The sequence below is a fragment of the Metopolophium dirhodum genome, chromosome 4 (genome assembly GCF_019925205.1).
Source record: "Metopolophium dirhodum isolate CAU chromosome 4, ASM1992520v1, whole genome shotgun sequence".
Taxonomy (NCBI): Eukaryota; Metazoa; Arthropoda; class Insecta; order Hemiptera; family Aphididae; genus Metopolophium; species Metopolophium dirhodum.
Genome location: NC_083563.1, coordinates 21,293,143 through 21,313,914, shown reverse-complemented (window position 1 = coordinate 21,313,914; position 20,772 = coordinate 21,293,143). Strand labels below are relative to the sequence as shown.

General features: G+C 29.9%; 2 protein-coding genes across 4 annotated transcripts; one reads left to right on the top strand and one right to left on the bottom strand.

The window, feature by feature from the left end:
* Nucleotide 1: 1 nt before the first annotated feature.
* Nucleotides 2-4,746, top strand: LOC132943934 (tubby protein homolog). Of its 2 annotated transcripts, XM_061013104.1 has the most exons (10): nucleotides 3-146; nucleotides 213-354; nucleotides 438-561; nucleotides 1,017-1,118; nucleotides 1,496-1,656; nucleotides 1,713-1,880; nucleotides 1,955-2,176; nucleotides 2,280-2,397; nucleotides 2,469-2,621; nucleotides 3,275-4,746. In XM_061013104.1, the coding sequence occupies exons 2-10, from the start codon at nucleotides 307-309 to the stop codon at nucleotides 3,406-3,408; spliced, it is 1,230 nt and encodes a 409-aa protein (XP_060869087.1). In that variant the 5' UTR covers nucleotides 3-146; nucleotides 213-306; the 3' UTR covers nucleotides 3,409-4,746. The 2 variants fall into 2 exon arrangements, with proteins under 2 accessions (XP_060869088.1, XP_060869087.1); XM_061013105.1 differs by lacking the exon at nucleotides 1,017-1,118 and having other exon boundaries at nucleotides 2-146.
* On the bottom strand, nucleotides 2,644-20,609 carry LOC132943933 (GATA zinc finger domain-containing protein 14-like). Of its 2 annotated transcripts, XM_061013103.1 has the most exons (6): nucleotides 20,412-20,609; nucleotides 13,632-13,915; nucleotides 10,537-13,540; nucleotides 10,310-10,457; nucleotides 9,930-10,219; nucleotides 4,742-4,818 (listed from the first exon to the last, which is right to left on the bottom strand). In XM_061013103.1, the coding sequence occupies exons 1-6, from the start codon at nucleotides 20,454-20,456 to the stop codon at nucleotides 4,774-4,776; spliced, it is 3,816 nt and encodes a 1,271-aa protein (XP_060869086.1). In that variant the 5' UTR covers nucleotides 20,457-20,609; the 3' UTR covers nucleotides 4,742-4,773. The 2 variants fall into 2 exon arrangements, with proteins under 2 accessions (XP_060869085.1, XP_060869086.1); XM_061013102.1 differs by lacking the exons at nucleotides 13,632-13,915; nucleotides 20,412-20,609 and adding an exon at nucleotides 2,644-2,662 and having other exon boundaries at nucleotides 4,775-4,818; nucleotides 10,537-13,294.
* Nucleotides 20,610-20,772: the final 163 nt, after the last annotated feature.

The following is a 20,772-nucleotide window of genomic DNA, read 5'->3' as shown; positions in this document are numbered from 1 at the left end:
TGCCGAGATTACAAAACAGGTTTTAATAAATAATGTAACCGTGATATGATCACAACTTTTTAATTAATTAAATTTAATATTGATGCGAATAATATTATGTGATTCAGTAGTTGATGAATATTTTAATGAAGATTATTGAAAAATAGGTAGATTGGTAGAACGTTAGTGTTTTCAGTTTTACGTTATTAGAAATTATTTTTTACTTGTTCCAGTTTTTGACTTTTATTGGACGTGTGACATTTTACGTGTTACGGTTTTTGGTAACTTTTTAGTGGTCTACATTTGTGACTTACACGCAATCCAATTATGTCCGCTACTACTAGGAATATCCGTCACCAAACACTGGAACAACAAGTACCTATCTTCCTGATGATTTATTTCTGAAACAAATTTTCTTTTCTTCTTTGTCTCATCATTAATTTTTTGTGTTTACTCAGAAACAACTGTTGGAAATGAAAATGAGGCAGGTCAGACAAACTCCGCAGATCATAAAAGCATCAGACAATGTCATGACAAGTGCAAGAATACGGCCGAAATCTGCTAGGCCACTAGAGATGAATTGTAAGTACCTACCTAGTATTATTTGTATAAAACATTTGCAAACTTTATTGATAAAGTCAAATTCAAACAAATGTATGCACCTACAACATTTATTTAAAGTGTTTGGATCTAAACAGGTTTAATGTCTGATAAAATGTTTATTTGGTTCCACACCACTACCTAGTTGTAACTAGATTTTTGTTTCTATAGCTAGTTATTGCAATTTACTAAACTTCAACACTTCTGTCTTCTAAACAGATAACAGTAACTATAAGTTAAGCTTACAACTTGTCTCTGGTATAATTTTAGAATAATTGTATTAACAAAAGATTAACAAAATTGCATTATTTAAATTTGGATATAACTTTAACGTACGTAGTTCTAATTTTAATTGTCTGTTTATCTATCAAACTAATAATTATTATATTGTTGTATTTAACTACTTATTTAAATAATGTTACATTATTAATTATTAGGTTATGATGGTCCATTAACATATGCAATGATGAATTGCAGTCCAGACTCCAGTGATATATTAGGTGTATCAAGACATTCTATTAATCAAGATGTTATTGAAGGTTTGTAAAGTTAAATTGTTAGTTAAAATGTATAGGTACTACTTAAAAGTAATCTTTGAGGGAATCTTGATGAAAGTTAGATTTTTAATAATATTTAATAAATTTACTATCTCAACACCTTAATGCATTTATCACTAAATTATTTTAACAATCACTATTTTGTGATTATAAGGCTTGTACTTAAAGGCATGTATAATATAACAAATTAACAATACATTTATGTATGCATTCACAGCCCACAGGGTTTTGTATTTGATGTTGATAATACGGATAGTGCAAAATCTACAATATATTGCAAAAATGTAGACTTAAATCAGCAAAGTGAATACATTAAATAAATAACTATTGTAATTTATATTTATGTTTGTTATTTTTAGATATGAGAAAAGAAGTAGCTGAAATGACTGTTGACGAACGTAGGATATCTGTAGATACTGAAGATGAAGAATCTTGTTCCATTTCTCCAGTTAAAAATTTGAGTTCAATACACATAAAAGAAAACAGCCCATTTATTTATCCTTCTTCAACAATTACTGATGTAAGTTACTTAAATATCTAAATATTATGATACTATTTTACCTTTTTGCTTTATAGACTAATGAATTGGAAGGAGATGTATATGGAAATTTAGAAACATTTGTCCTGGAACCGGCTGCCCAAGGTGTTCATTTTAAATGTCGTATAACTAGAGATAAAAAAGGCATGGATCGAGGGTTATACCCTACATATTATTTACATTTAGACAAAGGAAATGGATCAAAAGTAAACTAATAATAAAAACGTTAAATATTGAATTATCAACACTGTATTGTTATTGTATTGTTTTGACATAATAGATTTTTTTATTGGCTGCTCGAAAACGTAAAAAAAGTAGAACATCAAATTATTTAATATCAACAGATCCAACTGATTTGTCTAGAGGAGGTGATTCATATGTTGGCAAGCTTAGATCAAATTTAATTGGTACTCAATTCACTGTCTATGATAATGGTACGTCACCATATAAGTCGTCTATAGAAGGAGTCCAAGAAAGACAAGAATTAGCAGCTGTAGTATATGTAAGTTAAAAAAAAAATTATAATACTATATTGCTTAATAAAAACCAATTGAAAAAAATTCAAATTTTTTAATTATATGTTTCATAAATACATTATTTTATAGGAAACAAATGTGCTAGGATTCAAGGGACCGCGTAAGATGACTGTCATAATACCAGGCATGAATAAAAATCACCAACGAGTCAAAGTCGCCACAACTGATAACTATAGTTCACTATTGGGTAATATTTTAATTATGACATAAATCTAAGTTAAATTAAGTATCATATAATTTAAAAACAATTATGTATAGAATGTTATCGAACAAAAAATATGGACGACCTGATAGAATTGCATAACAAAACACCACAGTGGAATGAAGAAACCCAATCGTATGTTCTTAACTTTCATGGACGAGTTACACAAGCTTCAGTTAAAAACTTTCAAATTGTTCACGATAATGATGGTGAGTTTATTAATATTAAATGATTGTAGTTCTTGGATTACCTAGATAATTATAATACAGTAAATTATCGTTATGTCAAAACTGGGGAACAGAAAAAACTTTGATTTTAAAAGTTAATATGTATTACAAGGGTACCATAATTGACACCATATTTATTAATAACAATATTTCATTTAAAACACCGGAATACATTTTTGATATCAAACTCTGTCTCATATAAAAACAATTTTGGTGGGGTGTGTGTCTGCAGAAAACTTGGCAGGAAATAGATGTTACTAAGGTGCACAAATTGTCGTGTTCTCAGAAGTGTCACTAAATTATTACAACAACCGCCTAGCTCACATTTTGCTAACATTAACACGGTAAAGGAAATTTTTTTGCCGCGGTAATTATCGAAATAAAAGCTGATTATGAAAACCAATTTAATCAAGAGGTCTGGTTTGACCAAACTGGACAAAAATCGGTAGCAGCCCTAAGTTACTCATAATTGAGTATGAGTGGCAGCAGAGTATAGCTGATATCTTTTGAGCCACCACAATAGTTTTGTTAGGATTTTTGTGTGAGAATTCAACTATATCATCCAACAAATAATACATTTATTGTATAAAAAAACTGTTTTTACCTGTCTTAACTGTATTTGATTATTTTTTCAGTTGATTACATTGTCCTGCAATTCGGTCGGATTTCAGATGATCTCTTTACAATGGATTACAGATATCCATTGTGTGCAATGCAAGCATTTGCTATCACTCTTAGTAGTTTTGATAGCAAATTAGCTTGTGAATAGCTAAATCACATTTAATTTCAATTGGAAAGTCCTTATAAATCATTCAAGTTTTGATTTTAAATCTCATACTCAATGATTTTAGTTAACTATATTTTTTTTTATCTCCTTTCACCTATTTATTTATACTTATATTTTTGCACCAAAAATTTCAATTTATTCTAGTCTTTATTTATTACATATTACTATTTAGTATATTTCATACGTTAAATTTAAGTTTCAAATTTTGAATGAATGCCATGAAGTTATTATATTATTTAAAAATTAAATTCTGTTTTTAAATTATTGTTTAACAGAAATTATGATGTTTGTTTACATTGATTATTAGAACACTGCCATTAATTACGTTAACGTTTTAATTATGAGATGAAAAGTTTTGAATAAAAGTTGTTTTATTTTAATATTTACTACTTAAAATTATAGTATGTGTTTGGTGATAAAAAAATCAATATAAATATTAAGATTTTATTTTGTATTAATATTAATAATTTCATCTTTTAATCATTTCAAACCTCTAATATTATAAATTAATAAACACCTCATTATGTTATTGTTACAGTAAATCTGTAAATTACAGAAACTGATAGTTTATTATGTTGTTAATTGATTCAAGTTAACTTATAAATTAATTATAAAATTTATTTGCAAGATATTTTTTAATTTATTTTTTGCCAGTTAAAACCTACAAATGACGGGGGATAAATTATCTTGCCCATATAAAATAATATGAAATATTCCATTTATAATTGTGCAGTTGCACCTATTTCTGCTGATTATAACACCCATGATGTTTCTATGTCAATTCAAAAATTAACTATGATTTGGTGTTCCTAAAAATATTTATTTACATTAATTTATTTGCCTTTACTAGTCTATGTTTACTCAAACATTCTATTATTTTTATATTAATTTAAATAATGACATACACTTGAGTGTTCTAATTGTCCCAAGTCAAATTTTAAATTATTATTATGTTACTTAGAATGTACCTTATACAATTTTTGAAAATTTGTTTTTACTTTTATAAAACTTTGTATTGGTAATATTTAAATATTTAATATATATAAATTGTGGCAGTTTTATTATTATATTATTTTGAATAATTAATAATCTTGTTATGTTTAAGTTTTGTAATTGTTCTCATATCACTAGTATCATATATCTATTGTGCACTACTTTACAAACTAGTTTATATTAGGCTAATTGTTTATTGTGTGTACAAACAAAAGTGCCTTACACTTGTGCCTTACATTACTTAATAATTGTACCTTTTTTAAATTATATAGCATCATGTTTATGTAATTGTTTAATTGTAAAATAAATGAAAATATTCAAGTAAAACTATTTTAATTGATTTATTAGTTTTTACTATGTATTCATTGCTGGCGGTTGTCCATAAATTATGTTATCAATCTGGAATTAAAAAAAAAATGTAAATTATATATTATATCTTTATAAAATGATTTTGCTTAGGTATAATATCTCATGATATGTTTTTGATATTGGTATTAAAGTCATTTATTTTAATATTAGGATGATTTTTGCTGATATATTTTCATTTGTTATAATGTTATATTATTAATATTTAATTATAATAATAGTATCTATATATTTACTAAATACTAAATTTTTTTTCCCCGTCACCTATATTTTTTAATAATTGAGAAAATCTGGAATTTTTACGCAAAATCAGTTTGACAAAATCGATTGTTCATTTTGCAAAATTCAAACACACATAAAAAAATATTGTGGATTTACAGTAAATTTTTATTAATTTCGATATTACAACTTATAAGGTACCTTGTCTCCTTATTTCTTAAATTTATAAGCTTATTGATCGATTCAAGACATTTTTATTGATGTTTATAGAAAAAAAATGAATGTCCGTCCAAAATTCGGAAATTATTTTAATGAATGTTTATATTTTTTTTGTTTTTCCTGGTTGTTTTAAAAAGTATATAGAATTTGCAATGTTGTCCTCTCAAAATGATCAGCTACATCCAATTTTCTATTATTTGATCCATTAATCTCCATTGAAATTGTTGATCAGATCATTAATTCCAGTAAACACACCAGTGTAAGATCAATACATTCATCGCTACACTCAGAATCTAAAAACCACTAGTTGAACACTATTAGAACTGAGCGGGAAGTAAGTAGTGTATCGTACCTAAATACCTAATGTCCCAATGTACCCATACTGTTGTTCCAAAGGGAAACATACTAATTTATAATTGCTATATAATAATAAGAATTATAACATTTATAACGTATTTTTTGTCAAAATATAAGGAGGTAATGTATTATGTGGGATTGATAAAATACAACCAAATTCATGAACTCAAATCACAATATTATATCGTGCTAAAAATGTTTACTTTTCGCTTGTTTGAATTACACGTGCTGGTGTATTTACACTAGTTTAGGCTGTTAAGGGAAATCTGACTATCTGAGCTGTCGGGTGAGTTGACGTCAATAACACTGTTGTCAAAGCGAAACAAAAAATATGGGCACAGGTGGCCAGGTGTATACGTCGACCTACTTATTAATACCTATCAAATCCCTCTGAAACAAAATTAAAACGTATATTCCAATACGACGGGTTACGACCAATGTGACATGTGTATGATGCTATTGAATGCATGGTTATAACTTATAATATTGAAACATTTTCCACGGCTGCATTTAATAGTTAATATTGTAATCGAAAAATAAGAAATTATTATGTTTTCATATAGGTGTATTCGAAGTGTACCTATACATATAACCAAAAAGCGAATCACTGGTGCCCCCGAATTTTTTTATGAACAATGGTGTCATTGTCATAGATAAAGTAATAGGTGATAAGTACCAATTCTAGATCTACAAAATTTTACATTTTAAAATGTCATTGCGTGTATGATAATATAGGTAGGACGTAGGTTAAAAGATTTAAGTATCAGTGAACAATTTTTATTAACATTTTTAGAATACTTAATAACTAAACAAAATTTCAAATTTCAAATGTCTATAAATAACTCAAAAATAGTTCTGTGCCGTGTATGGAAAATGGAAAAAACAACATTTGGTGTAAATTTCAAGTATTTACAGGAATTTGTTTTTGAGTTACCAAAAAAAAATATATTAATATCGATTTTGTCATTTTGTCGTTTTTTCTTAATTTTTTTTTGTTGTTTTTCCCTATAGTTAATAGTGCAGGGAATTTATTAATTTTGACCCTTTAAAGTACCAACTAGATTACAATTGCTACCAAAAACCACATTCAAAGTTAAAAAGTGGGTTGGAACGACGTACCGATTTGCCGTACGGTAGGTGGTGTCACTGTCTGTAACGGATGGAATGAATTTGAATTCAATGTTATAAATTCATTGTGTACGAAAAAAAAAAACGATTCTGAGCGAAGACTAATGCCTATAATAATATTACTATGTATTTTATATGATATTTCTGTTATTAATATAATTTATTTTACTAATAGACATTATTTTCAATTACACAGTACAACCAGATACCTACTGTGTGAATTAGTTTTTCCAAAAAAATTGCATTTGAAAATGTAAATTATATGTGTGTATACAATATAATAATTAATAATATACTTTAAAAGTTTTAAGTACCTACAAATAATATTTTTAAATTGCAACAAGATAACTACAACCATTAAAATTCGTTTAAATATCTAATTTCGTCCGAATTTGAAATTGTTACATATTTTTTAGAAGGTTACAATATAAGCGCTTATGAAAAACTTTATTTTAAATTTTCAAACTTAAGCTATAAAAATTGATCACTTAACCAACAACAAAATAATTTGCAAATTTTCGAAATTTTTATGAATTTTGTCAACATTTTAACTTTAAATGCTTTAAAAATAAATCGTGCTTATGCATTTTAATATTTTCAACTAGTATTATAACAACTCATGACAAATCTCTGAATTTTTAAATCTTAGGTATATTGAATATAAGCCAAAGAAAATTGAAAAAGTCTATAAATAGCTCAAAACAAGACAACACATATTTAACATTTTACAATGTATAGAAATTTTTTTTTGCTCAGGCTAGGAAAACTAGTGAACATTGTTTTACATTTTCAATATTTATGATAGAGTGAACAATTTTTATCGACAATAATTTTAAAAAATTAATAAAAATCGAAATTCTTTTATGCCAATAAAGAGCCTAAAAAGAGTCAAAATATTTTTTAATATTGTACTGTGTATAAGAAATGCTAACATTTGGTGAACATTTCATGTACCTATCTACGATTATTTTCTATAAGTTTGGTACACCAAAAACCGAAGTTGAATTTGTTAAAAATTGGCTTTGCGTAGAAGCCTACGTTTTTCCTTAATTTTTTTTTTGTTTTTCAAGACATTTTTGAAAACTATTGAGAATTTTTTCTTTTGACCCTCCAAAGTACTAACTAAATTCACTTTCCTACCAGGAAAGATGCTTTTTACTGCCCAAAAAATGACAACAGACACACAAAAATAAAAAATACGCATCATTTGCATTGTAAATTCAACACGTGATGACGCTCAGAATCTAAAATTGTTAACAATAGTAACATTGAGCGTTATGCATTTCCATACATACGAGTATATTTCGATTTTTGGTAATTCCGTAATGCCGTATGGCCGTATAGGCATACAAAAAACACATAAATCTCCTTCCCGCGTATTATAAACTTTTAATATTTTACAATGCAATATCATATAATTACCTATAATAGGTATCTATTACCATATAAGTTTAGCCCCTTCGAACAATTTCAAACTATATATTATTAACTACCTATATATATATTAACTATATAGTCATATTATGACTTTCACCAGACAATGCAATCCCATCTCCTACTCTTATTCCCTTAGTGATATTCCTCTCCAACGAGTCTCCTTACTCAAGGCTGTAATACTATACACCATCTCTGCATTTTCCTGGTCTATCCTAGAATATGGCGTAATTATTTGGCATCCATATCTAACAGAAGATGTGACTAGATTAGAACGTGTTCAAAACAGATTTCTCTCCTACGCCGCTTATTTACTTAAAATAGAGCGCCCTCAACACGACTGTTCACAAATTCGTTCCATGTTAAATATACCCTTACTCTCAACTCTCCACTCTGAAGCTGACCCCAATTTAATTTCGTCTGTTCTCAATAGTTCTCTGGAAGTTTCTGAAATTTTATCCGACATAAAGCTACGTGTCCCTTCTCATAATACTAGAAACCATAATCTTTTCCACATTCCCCTTCACACAACATCTTATGGTTTCAACCATCCGTTGCACCGAATGCTACGTTCCCTCAATCATGCTCCCTCTCACTTTTTATACTAACAATTTTTTTGTTTATGATACATTATTACTTTGGTGTTATTTTTACTCTAACCTATACACATGTTCACTTCATATTTATATTCACCTACACAATTGCCGATTGGCGTTTATATAATAATAAATAAATAATAAACTTTAAATTATTTTTTTTGTGAAATACTAACAAGTACTTAAAAAATATTTTATTTTGGTATTATTTCTAAATTGGATGTTATTTTGGTCTACTTTTGTGGTCAATAAAATTTTACTGAACATTTTCAATAAAAATTAAAAAGTTCAATATATTTTTGATTTATCGCCGTTTTCTTTTATGATAACTGCAGTTAGTTCAGTATAATTTCTCATAGCAATGAAGGAAATGTACAATATACTCATGCAGTGGCGTATTTAGGAATTTGTCATGGGGAGGGTCCAGGTTATTATCAGAAAACAGAGCCACGGGGGCAAAGCCCCCCATACCACCCAATTACTCTTTATTAAATAAATATACCATATTTATAAGACGATATTAAATTTTTGAGTTTTTAATTATTAAATAATAATATGTACAAAACAAGTTTAAAAAAAGCGGGTAAGTGGATGTCACTCTACTGTACAGTAGGTTACAAGTAGGTCAATGTGTAATGGATTGTATTAAACTTGAATTCAATGATATAATATCATTGTATAAGAAAAACGATTCTGAGCGGAGACGGTCTGTCAGTCTGGATATTTTATATTGTTATTATTTATTATAGTCTGTAAGTTGAATTATTATTGAAATATATATTTATTTTTTTATTCGTTTCTATGGTGATAAACAAAGCATTAGAAATTAAAATCACATTTTTTAGTGGTTTTTCGTAATTTTTCGATGGTTTTTCCCGTGGCATTAAATAAATATTAAAAAAAAATTACCTCCCTTAAATATCACGATATTAATTGAAAATGTTGATAACTGAAGCTTCGAAATATTTTTACAAAATCCTTCGTATCTTATGATAAAATTTGTTTTTCTTTATCATGTAAAAACACAACATTTAACATGTACAAGACACGAGTCAAAGGGGGGGGGGTCCGGAGCCCTTGGAACTCCCCGAAAATACGCCACTGCACTCAGGTTTCACGGAATGTTAATGAGGGTATACAATTAATTAAAAATATTGAAAAATTAACATTGGAGACATTTTTTCCTCTTACCTGATTTTTGAATACTATTTCAACGGTCACGATCACTTGCTGGGTGTATTCTTTTACCTCTGGGGTGTCGATTGAGTACGAATCCGGCACATTTGAACGTATTGCAGTAGTGATGGCATCGACCAAAGAATTTAAAACGTAATTTTGAGTGTTCGCTGGTTGCGGCATGACTCTATTGTTATTATTGTACTGTGATCCGTAGTAATTCATGTCGGTTACACCATCATAGCGCGTCTGCTGTTGTTGAAGAATTGGTTGACTTGCAAAAAAATCTGCCACCAGTGGTTGACCTGTGAAGAAAACGGTTGTAATTTGATTTGTGTGGAAAACACGGTTGTACGTATATATGGATTGTTATTTTGGTTATTTTGTGGGAATACCTGTTGAATCCGGTTGAGTATAGTATGGCATATTCATATTATTTGCTGTCGGCGCAGCGGTAGATTGTTCAGAGTATTTGTTAATCAGAGCACCCGGCAATTTATGCAGGGCCTCAGAAGGATTGAAATCACGTTTAGATCGACGACCCTTAAAATTTTTGGAATATAAAACAAAAACTTTTAAAAGTAAACAATAAATTCATTCTAAAATTTGGCGAACAACTTACGTATAAAGTGTTCATAACCGTATTCAAAGTCTGCCGAAGACTGAGCATCACGGATCGTACGATAGCGTGTGTTAAGCGAATAATATGACTCACTGGTGCACGTGGGAAATTTGCACGTGTTACGTCAAATATTGCTTTTGTCCCAACCAACGGTGCCTGAAGCGAATTTGATATTACGGACATCATATTTTGTACAAACATATCGTTTGAAGATGAATTTAAAATTCCCTGAATATTATTTTGGTAAGACATTGAAGGTGCTCCGAAGATATTTGTACGTGTTGTACCATCATAACTCGTAAACGCGTTATTTTGATTTGGGTTTTTTGTGTAATCTTTATTTAATAATAACCATGAATTAGAAATATTCGGAGGAGGGTTCTTTAAATCTACTTTCTTGTAAATACATCCACTATTGTCCTTAGAGCTTGGTTGATTGGCATTTAGCGACAAACTAGGTAATTGTGTCTTAGATATCATCTGATTTTTACCAAAAGCAGAATAAGGGTCTTGTTGATTATAATAATTATTAGTTGGCGGATACATTGGATTTTGATTAAAATTTAATAACGAACTTAGTAGTTGATTATTAGCATTCGAATTCGATTGTTGAACATAATCAACTGTATTTGGAAATGAGGGTTTATACCATGGCATGTCAGTTGATGGCGTATTTAATAAATACTTATTGTTTGGATAGCTATTATCACTAGTTGGTGACTGTTCAGGAGATATTTGCTGGATGTGAACATCATTAGGATTGGCGAACGCAGTTATTTTAGAGTTGTCCTGTTTCGTGTTTTCAGGATTTTCCGTGTCTACAATATATGATTTATCGTACTTCGATAGTCCTTCCTCTAAAGGTTCGTCAAATACTACATTTTCCAATGAATGCAATGCATTTCTTTCTTTATTATATTCATCAAATTGAAAAACTGGTAATTCATGCATTGCTTCTTGAATTTTTGATTCTTCATTCAGCTGTGTATCTACAAAATTTGTAGGCAATGGAAAATCGTTCGATGCATTTTGCATTTTAGTTTCGTCATTTAAAATGGTATCTTTTATTAAATCATTTGGTTGTGGATGAATTATCATAACGTCCTGTTCTTGTGATGGTATATTATTAGATTCTAATTTAGAATAATCTTGATTTTCCGAAACATTATTAAGTGGATTCATACTATCATTATTTTCAGGTTTTAAAAATGTTTGCATATCTATTTGTGAATTATCTATCAAAATGTTTTCATTTTGCACAACATTGCTAATAAGTGGCCCTGATTTATCATCCAGAAATCCTGGTATAGAATTCAATGACACACCGTATTTTTCATCCTGCATAGTATTTATATTAGGAATTGAAGGACCTTTATCTAATAATTCTGAAGACGATTGTAATGGCATTTGAGACAGTGGTAATTGATTGGAGATAGGAGGATTTGAAGAAGTAGATTGTGGAAAATTTAATTGATTTTGTGTTGGTGGAGGTATATTTGGATTAAGGAATATATTGTTCGGAACATCTGATTGAGAATTATTAAGCGGCAACCCATCTTCAATCTCCATAATATTTTTATTAGGTGTTGAAGGGCCTTTATCTGATAGTTCTGAAGTTGAAGATTGTGGTAAATTGAATTGATTTTGTGTGGATTGAGGTAATTTTGGACCAAGAAATGTATCATTCGGAACATCTGGTTGAGTACTAAATGGCTCATCGTCTTCAATATCCATATTATATTTATCAGGTGTTAAGGAGCCTTTATCTAATAGTTCTGAAGGAGATTGTAATATACTTTGAGACAGTGGTAATTGATTTGCGATAGGAGAATTTGAAGAAGAAGATAGTGGTAAATTTAATTGATTTTGTGTTGATGGAGGAAATTTTGGTTTAAGAAATGTATTGTTTGGAACATCTGATTGAGAATTAAACGGTCCAACATCTTTAATCTCCATATTATTTTTGTTAGATGTGAAAGAATTATTATCCAATGGTTTTGAAGAAGATTGTAATGGTATTTGAGACAGTTGAATTGTATCTGAGATAGGAGGAATTGAAGGAGAAGATTGTGGTAAATTTAATTGACTTTTTATTGGTGGAGGTAATTCTGGTGAAAGAGATGTATCATTCGGAAAATCTGATTGAGAATTAATCAGCTCATCATCTTTAGTATCCATATTATTGTTATTAGATGTGGAAAAACCATTATCCAATGGTTTTGTAGAAGATTGTAATGGCATTTGAGTCAGTTGTAATTTATTTGAGATAGGAGAAGTAATTGAAGGAGGTGATTGTGATAAATGTAATTGATTTTCTGTTGGTGGAATATTACTAGGAAAGTCTCCTTTAGAAATAAACGGTGCATCATTTTTATTCACCATATTATTTTCATCAGTTGTAGAATAACCTTTATCTAATGGTTTTAAAGACGGGTTTAATGGTTTAAGGGACGGTTGTAATTGATTTTGTGATGGAAGTGGTGATAATTGTGGGACTATTGTCGAAGAGACTGGTAATGGTTTATTTTCATTGTTTTTATCGTTATTTATAACTTGGCCAAAATCTGGTAATTCACCAAAATCTGGTAATTCCTCAGGTATTGGGTGATTTAAACTCATAGGTAATTGTTTCTGATCTTCTTTTGAAGGCAAAGGTTCTATTGTTCCGAAAGACTGGGGTTCTCCTTGTCCACTCTGTGATGGTGGGTGTAAATTGTATGATTGTGGTATCTGTGATTGTTCATTTTTCTGATTTATTACAGGCTGTTTAAATTTGGTGTTCTCATTTTGGTTAAATTTTGGATATTGCATATTAATTGACTGCTGACCATGCACTGATTCACTGTTGAATTGGCCTATTGGTATTGACGTTGGTGCTTTTGATTGATGTTGAAGCATTGAATTTGCTTGTGCTATTTGTGGCGTTCCCGTTAAAGGCGGCTGAAATGTATTTACTTGTTGGATCTGATGGTTTGTTGGTGGCAAATAGTTTTGATTTTGGGGGTGTCAATTGTTGTGGCGCAGTAAACTGGTGTGGTGCAGTAAAGTGTTGCGGTGCAGTAGAGTGTTGCGGCGCAGTAGAGTGTTGCGGCGCAGTAAAGTGTTGCGGCGCAGTATAGTATTGTGGTGTATTAAAATTGTGTGGCCCATTATACGGCTGAGGCATGGGCGATTGTTTCTGATAATTAATGTGTTGTTGATTATCATTGTTATTCAAATAAGGATTTTGTGGAGGGTTAGGATTTATTGAATTATAATAATTTGTCATTTCTTGGGGAACTGCAGGTTGACCAGGCCAAGAATTAGGCGCTCCTGCATTTTGTCCATTAAACTGTACCGAATCTGTAGGATTTTTTTGCAGACAATTCACAGCAAGAATCTGTAAACAATTTGTTTTATCCTTACTACATTTATAACAGACTCATTGTTATCAAAATCATATTAAATTATTAATTCACTAAAGTTTCTTTTGAACAGTTAATACTTTTTCAATCTTAAGACTGGAGATTTCAGCAGCTCCCTACTTCCCTTGGGTTGTTTGTGTGCACGGAATTTTTCTTCTATGTTGTCCAAGATGGCTAGTGCAAATGGCCTAAGTATTAGTCTTATCCACAAATAGTTTTGCAACGATATTTAGGCCGAAACAATACCCAAAACTTCGAGAAGGTTGGCAAATATGATAAGGACCTTAAAAATTTGCATCGTTTGAACAAACTTATAGAGATTATCGTATATTAGTATACCGTTTGGGTGATAAAATTGTCATTCCCATTTAAATAAACATAGTAGTTACGCCTATTAGTATTAGAATACTTTAAAAAAAGTTTATTTGATTTGCTTATATAGGTACTTAATATAATGTTGATAACAACAACTCTTTCAAATATCTTAATAATTATATATTAACCAATATTAAATTTAACTAAAATTAAATAATATTATACAGCAACTATAGTAGGTATTAAACATGCGTAACCACAAAACCGTTATGTATAATTTCGATTGGTTATGTAATAATTAGTTTATTATACCCATTCTGAGGTCTATTTCATTTCCTAAAATGGTGATTACAAAACTCACCCAAACAATATAATATTCATTTTCAGGTGAAAAAGGTTAGGACTCGCCCAAACGACCAGCCCTCTGTGGCAGGATGGCCACACCTTATATATTCTTGCTAAACCCAAAATAAAATCGATTTTAACAAAATGTAAATGTTTTACCTATTTATCTTATGAACGATTTTGACATATAAGATTAATTTTTAAGTGTAATGAGTTACACATAATTAAATTAAATAATATGTATATAAGATAGCAACTTATATTTATATATTATAATATAGCTAAAAGTTATAAATTATAAAACAAAATCCTATACCTATAGACTATAAATGAGGCTTATCATTGTGATTGGCTATTAACTAAACATAGTTCTCCGTAACAAGTTGACTGCCTTGTGTAAGTATTAAAATATATGACTTATGTGATATTCATCAAATTTTCAATTTTTGCCCTTAATATTTTACTTATACTCGTCAATACCCCTCCTGAATAAATGCATTCGGGGCCCTTTATGTACCAGACCGACACTGGCCACGTGAGTAAACCAAGCAAGATCCCAAAACCACTTAAGAGGATTAAGAGTCAGCGCGCTAGCTATTTGTTTTCTCTCTCTGGCTCACACGAAACATAGACAAAACGCATTAACGCAGAATCATTTTTTGATTTTTCATGTTTTTAAGAAATCTTAGAGTACAATCACCCATTACAAAAAAGATAGAGAATAACATTTTTTAGGCAGTCCGGCGATAACGTTCACCATGAACACACGGTCATTACGCTCGCTCCGTTATCTGTTTTTCATACGCTAATATTATATTATTATACTCTGCCGTTACGTTTACGTAATATGACGGCCCAATCGTCTAATAATCGTGTCACAACTAAAACTATTCCAACTTCAAGCAAAAGAAATTTATCGTCTTCTTCGCTTTCACCCAAGCCAGAGGATAAGAAATCAAAAATATTCATACTCCTAACCGGTACTCAGTTCTTGCCACACTAAATGACTCTAACGAAAACACACAGCCAAACATGACTCAAACTCATACTCAAAATATCCCACCAAAACCACCTGCAGGTTATATCAAAGGTGTGAGTAATTTTTCCAGTTTCACCTCAAACTTAAGATTATCAACACAACAGAATTTATCTGTAAAACCACACCTTTGTACCTGATCATCCATACTCATTTCTATGAGCATTACAGACTACTCATTAAATATCTAATTGAGAACAGCATCAGTTTTCATTCATACCAATCGTATGATAAGCGTCCATTACGGGTGGTGATCCGCAATCTTCATTCTTCTACCTCTACTGCAGATATAATTACTTCTCTTTCGGAATGCGGATACCAGGTTACCCACGTTCATAACATTAAGCGCTCTTCCGATAAATCACCTCTACTTCTCTTTTTCGTCGACCTCAAAAAAGCCACAAACAACATGGATTTATACAAAATCGAGTATCTACTGCACTCCAAAATTGTTGTTGAAAATCCCCACCCACGTAAAGGCCCACCGCAATGCCATTGCTGTCTGTCTTACGGGCACACTCAGAGTTATTGCAACCACATTCCACGATGCATCAGATGTGGCGAAGAACACAGATCTGACGTATGCACAATGTCACCAGAATCTCCGGCCACCTTGCTTTATGCCAAGGTAGTCACCCAGCAAATTACAATGGCTGTCTCGTTTATAAAAAACTAAATTACAGACCACCTCGTCGTGAACATTTCATATCTACTCCCAAATCTCATACAAACTTTCCTAAATCCACCTCAAATCCCAATACCAATAAACCATCATATGCCGAAGCTACTTCCTCCAATCATAACCATTCCCACTTATCTCATATAATATCATTGTATAAGAAAAACGATTCTGAGCGAAAACGGTCAGTCAGCCTATGATATTACCAAGTATATTTGATGATATTATTGTGAATAAAGTAATTTATATATAACCTATTTACGTGGAGCCTTGTTTTAAATTTTCAATCCTTAGCCATAAAAGTTAAACATTTTATACATTTTTAACTACAAAATAATTAATAAATTATAAATTTGATAAATGTTGTCAAAGTTTGAACTTTAAATGCTTATAGAAAAAAATTGTGCAAATGTATTTTTAATATTTTTTAACTGCTATAAGAACGATATATCAGGAGCCTTATATTAAATTTTCACGCTTTTTTGCCCAACAAATAACATTTTATTGATATTTATAGAAAAAAAAACTAAAAAAATTGAAAACTGACAATGTCCGTAAACAGCTCAAAATAAGTCAAAATATTTGGAAAATGTTATGGTATATAGGAAATGCAATTATAAACATTCAATCAAAATTTCATGTCCTTACGGTCATTTGTTTTAGAGTTACAATAAAAACCAAAATCGATTTTCTCAAAAACAGATTTTGCGTAAAAATTCCCGTTTTTCCTTAATTTTTCTTTTGTTTTTCACGTTGCTTTTAAAAACTACTGGGAAATTTTTACTTTTGACTCCCCAAAGTACCAACTAAATTCACTTTCCTATCAGAAAAGTTACTGTTGAAGAAAATCCAAGCACTTTTACTGTCCTAAAAGGTGATGACAGACACAAAAAATAAAATTAAAAAAAAAAACACACATCATTGTAAAATCAATACATTCATCGCTTCGCTCAGAATCTAAAAATGAAGGTGAACATGGTGGTAAATACCTATTACCTCTGTATATTCTTGTTTTTAATTAACTGGCACAATATTTGAATTAAAATGTATTCCAGCCATAGTAAGCATATAAAATCTCGTTTCCAAGGAAATGGTGAGCTAGTATTAAACTAAAATTAGTTGCGACATCCGCCACGACCGCGACAGTCTCAACTAAGTCGAAAACCCTGACCAAACTTAATGTAGCTCAATGGTGCCGGTCACTGTGTGGATCTGCAGGATACGGATGCTGCAATAATGGACCAAGTGGTAGCCACGAACACGGTCAAACATAGGAGCCGATCTTTTATCATGTCTTCAATAATTACATTGAACGACATGGATTTAGACGAGGCCAAGAGAGTCGTGCGAGCTATTATGCTGCAAGTCGACTGACCAAAGTCTATTTTTCCATTTCAAATATTATGTTTGTGACACCCGAAACGGCGATCCAAGTGCCGTCCGCCACGATTAGTCCCAATGGAGTTGAAAACCCTGACCGAACTCAATGTAGCGATGCCGGTCACTTGTGTGAAACTGCAGGATACAGATTATGCTGCAATAACGGACCAGGTGGTAACCACGAACACGGTCGAACCTGTGAGAGCCGATCATTTTGGAAACGTACCTACTAAAAAGTTCTTCAGGCGATTATTGTGCTGCACGTAGTTTCGAGCAATTGCTGTTATGTGCAGCCATTGTATAGATGCTATTATAATGATGTATAGTTAATATACCGTATACTGTATAGGAACAATCTACCACAATATTTTTTTTTTAATTATTTCGATGCTCTGTCGAAGATGTATAAATGTTTGAAATAATCGTACAAAATTTCGAAGTAAAATGAAATGTTCAAATAATAATTTGTATCACACCTACACATTATTAAATTATTTATGTTAGAGGTATATTATTATGTATAAGTTACACTTTTGATAAATATTCCGGTATACTATACTTACATATTATGTAAAAATATTTGAAATAATTATATAAATTACCACGATGATGTACAACGTTAAATTAATTAAATCGTACCTGCGGCATTCGAACATATTATTTTATATTTATAATACATAGTTAGGTACCTAATACTATTATGTGTATAATATATTATATTGTGTAGGTATATTAATATATTATGTGTATTTTATATAATATGTTCGTTTATATATTTATATAATTATTTTAAATACTTTTACATACAAGAACATGTACCGAACTACCGAAATTCAAAAGTGTATACTATAGGTACATAATATAATATATGTAACAGGTACGTAAACACATAAATCGTTTAAATATAAATTATGTTAGGTAGATAATTATATATGATTCAAATTATTAATTTAACATTTTACCTCATTTAGTCATTTTGACATTTTGTACAATATATTATTATCATTTATCATACAATTATATTTTATAATTATATTGACAAAGCTTACTAAAATGATTAAATTATTGCTGTAGATTAGAAGAGATTGGACGGTTGTAACTTTATATAAAAAGTAAATTAAATAGACACCTACCTACTGTAAATTGTATTAATTTAGCCCAAATATATATTTTCGTTGAATAATTCAATTGGTTTCTTTTTTTATGTATTATTAGTAAACGCCAAAGCCCAAAACGCTAGGTAGGTACCTACCTAAAATTAATTTATAATATAGTATAAGACTAGTATTTTCGGGTTTTTTGTAACAGCTTTAAAAAAAATTTATACGAGTGACCTGAAGTTGAATTTAAGCTTTTTAGGAACAAAAATTGTTATTTTATTGTCCAGCTAAAGGGAAAGCTAAAGGGAAAACACCTTTTAATAAAGCATTATTAAAAATTAACGATAACGGTATAGAAATAGATTTAGAAATTTTCTTAAGGATATAGTTTGTTAGACCATGTTCATAATACGAATTAAAATTTTTAATCTTATCAATATACTCACTAATCTCTTCACTACTAATTGGATTAAGAAAAATACTGTTATTGCTCTGATTTTTATCGTTAAAGTAAATATCAGCAGAATTTAAATGTTCTATTTCTAAATTATTTCCTACATTTACAAAAAAGTCATTGATACAGTAGAACCACACTCTACAACTGATCTAACTAAAGAGGAGTTTTATATCAACAGTAATTTTCAGACGTAAATGGATCCCGTGCATGTTGTCTATGTCATGCATGTCGTCTAATAAATTCTAAAGCTCGTAGTACATTACCTTTTGCCCTATATTCCAAATTCCAATCAATAAAGGATAATGTCGGAGTAAAAATCAAATCAAAATCCTCAACTTGATTAATTCGTTGTAATATCACAATATCAATAAAATAATCATATTGAACAATGGAGTGGCTTTTGGAAAAAGGTCAACTGTGTATTAGGTGCCTACATAAGTTCCAGAACAAAATAATATCTAGGATACAATATATTTTTAGTCCCCACCTTCAACAGTAGCACACCCGTTCCCACTACTTTTCAGTATCTACACTTTTTTTTTTTAAATTAATATAATTTATTTAATTTCAGGGTAAATAATAAAAAAAAAATCTGTTCATTACTTACTTACACACACCAGATATTATTATTAAAGTCAAGGTCAAAGAAATTCAACGATAATTTGATCCAGACACCGAGTCCCCTGATTTATAAATTGGCTTCACCGACTTCCATTATAATGGGAAATACCCATTTGTCCAATAAGAGTCAACAAAATTAGAAGAGGAAATGTTAACTGCGCTTTTAAACTACCTACTTATTAGGTATACTAATTATATATTAACTAGGTATTATAGTTTGTACAAGCAATAATGTACATAATACCTATAGTAAAATAATGAAGTTTCTTTGAAGAGAAAAAAACTCCTTTTCAGTCATATTTTGTCATAGTTACAGCGACTACCTATTTAAAGAACTGCACAGAGCGAACCTTTCAAAACCAAATTTTACAATTATCTAAGTCAAAACATAGATTTATAGAAAATGTGTGTGAATGTTTTAAATATTTTTTTGGTCCAACAAAAAACTCAAGTACACGGTGGTCTTGACACTTAAGTAACATATATAAAACGATAATGCATAAAATGTTTATTATTTTAAAATAATATAATACATTACCTTTGACAGTAAAAAAAAAAAGATTCCATATTTTATTGCTCCCATAACTCTTCTTGCTAACTAAAAGCCTAGATTGTCTGGGGGTATATGCTATTTCCAATAATTGACAAACATATGTTCTTATAGCATATTGAATACAATACAATATTGATGAGTGAAACCAAGTAAATATTTACCAGAACTGACAGATAAAAGTATGATCAATATAAAATAAATTGAATCAAATATTGGTGTAATTCGATGACTTTACGGTTGATTTGATATGATTGACTAGGGCATGTAACAAAAATATAGCTTTTAATAAAAAACATAATTATTAAAAAATGTTAACATTATAGATCAGTTATATAACATAATATTC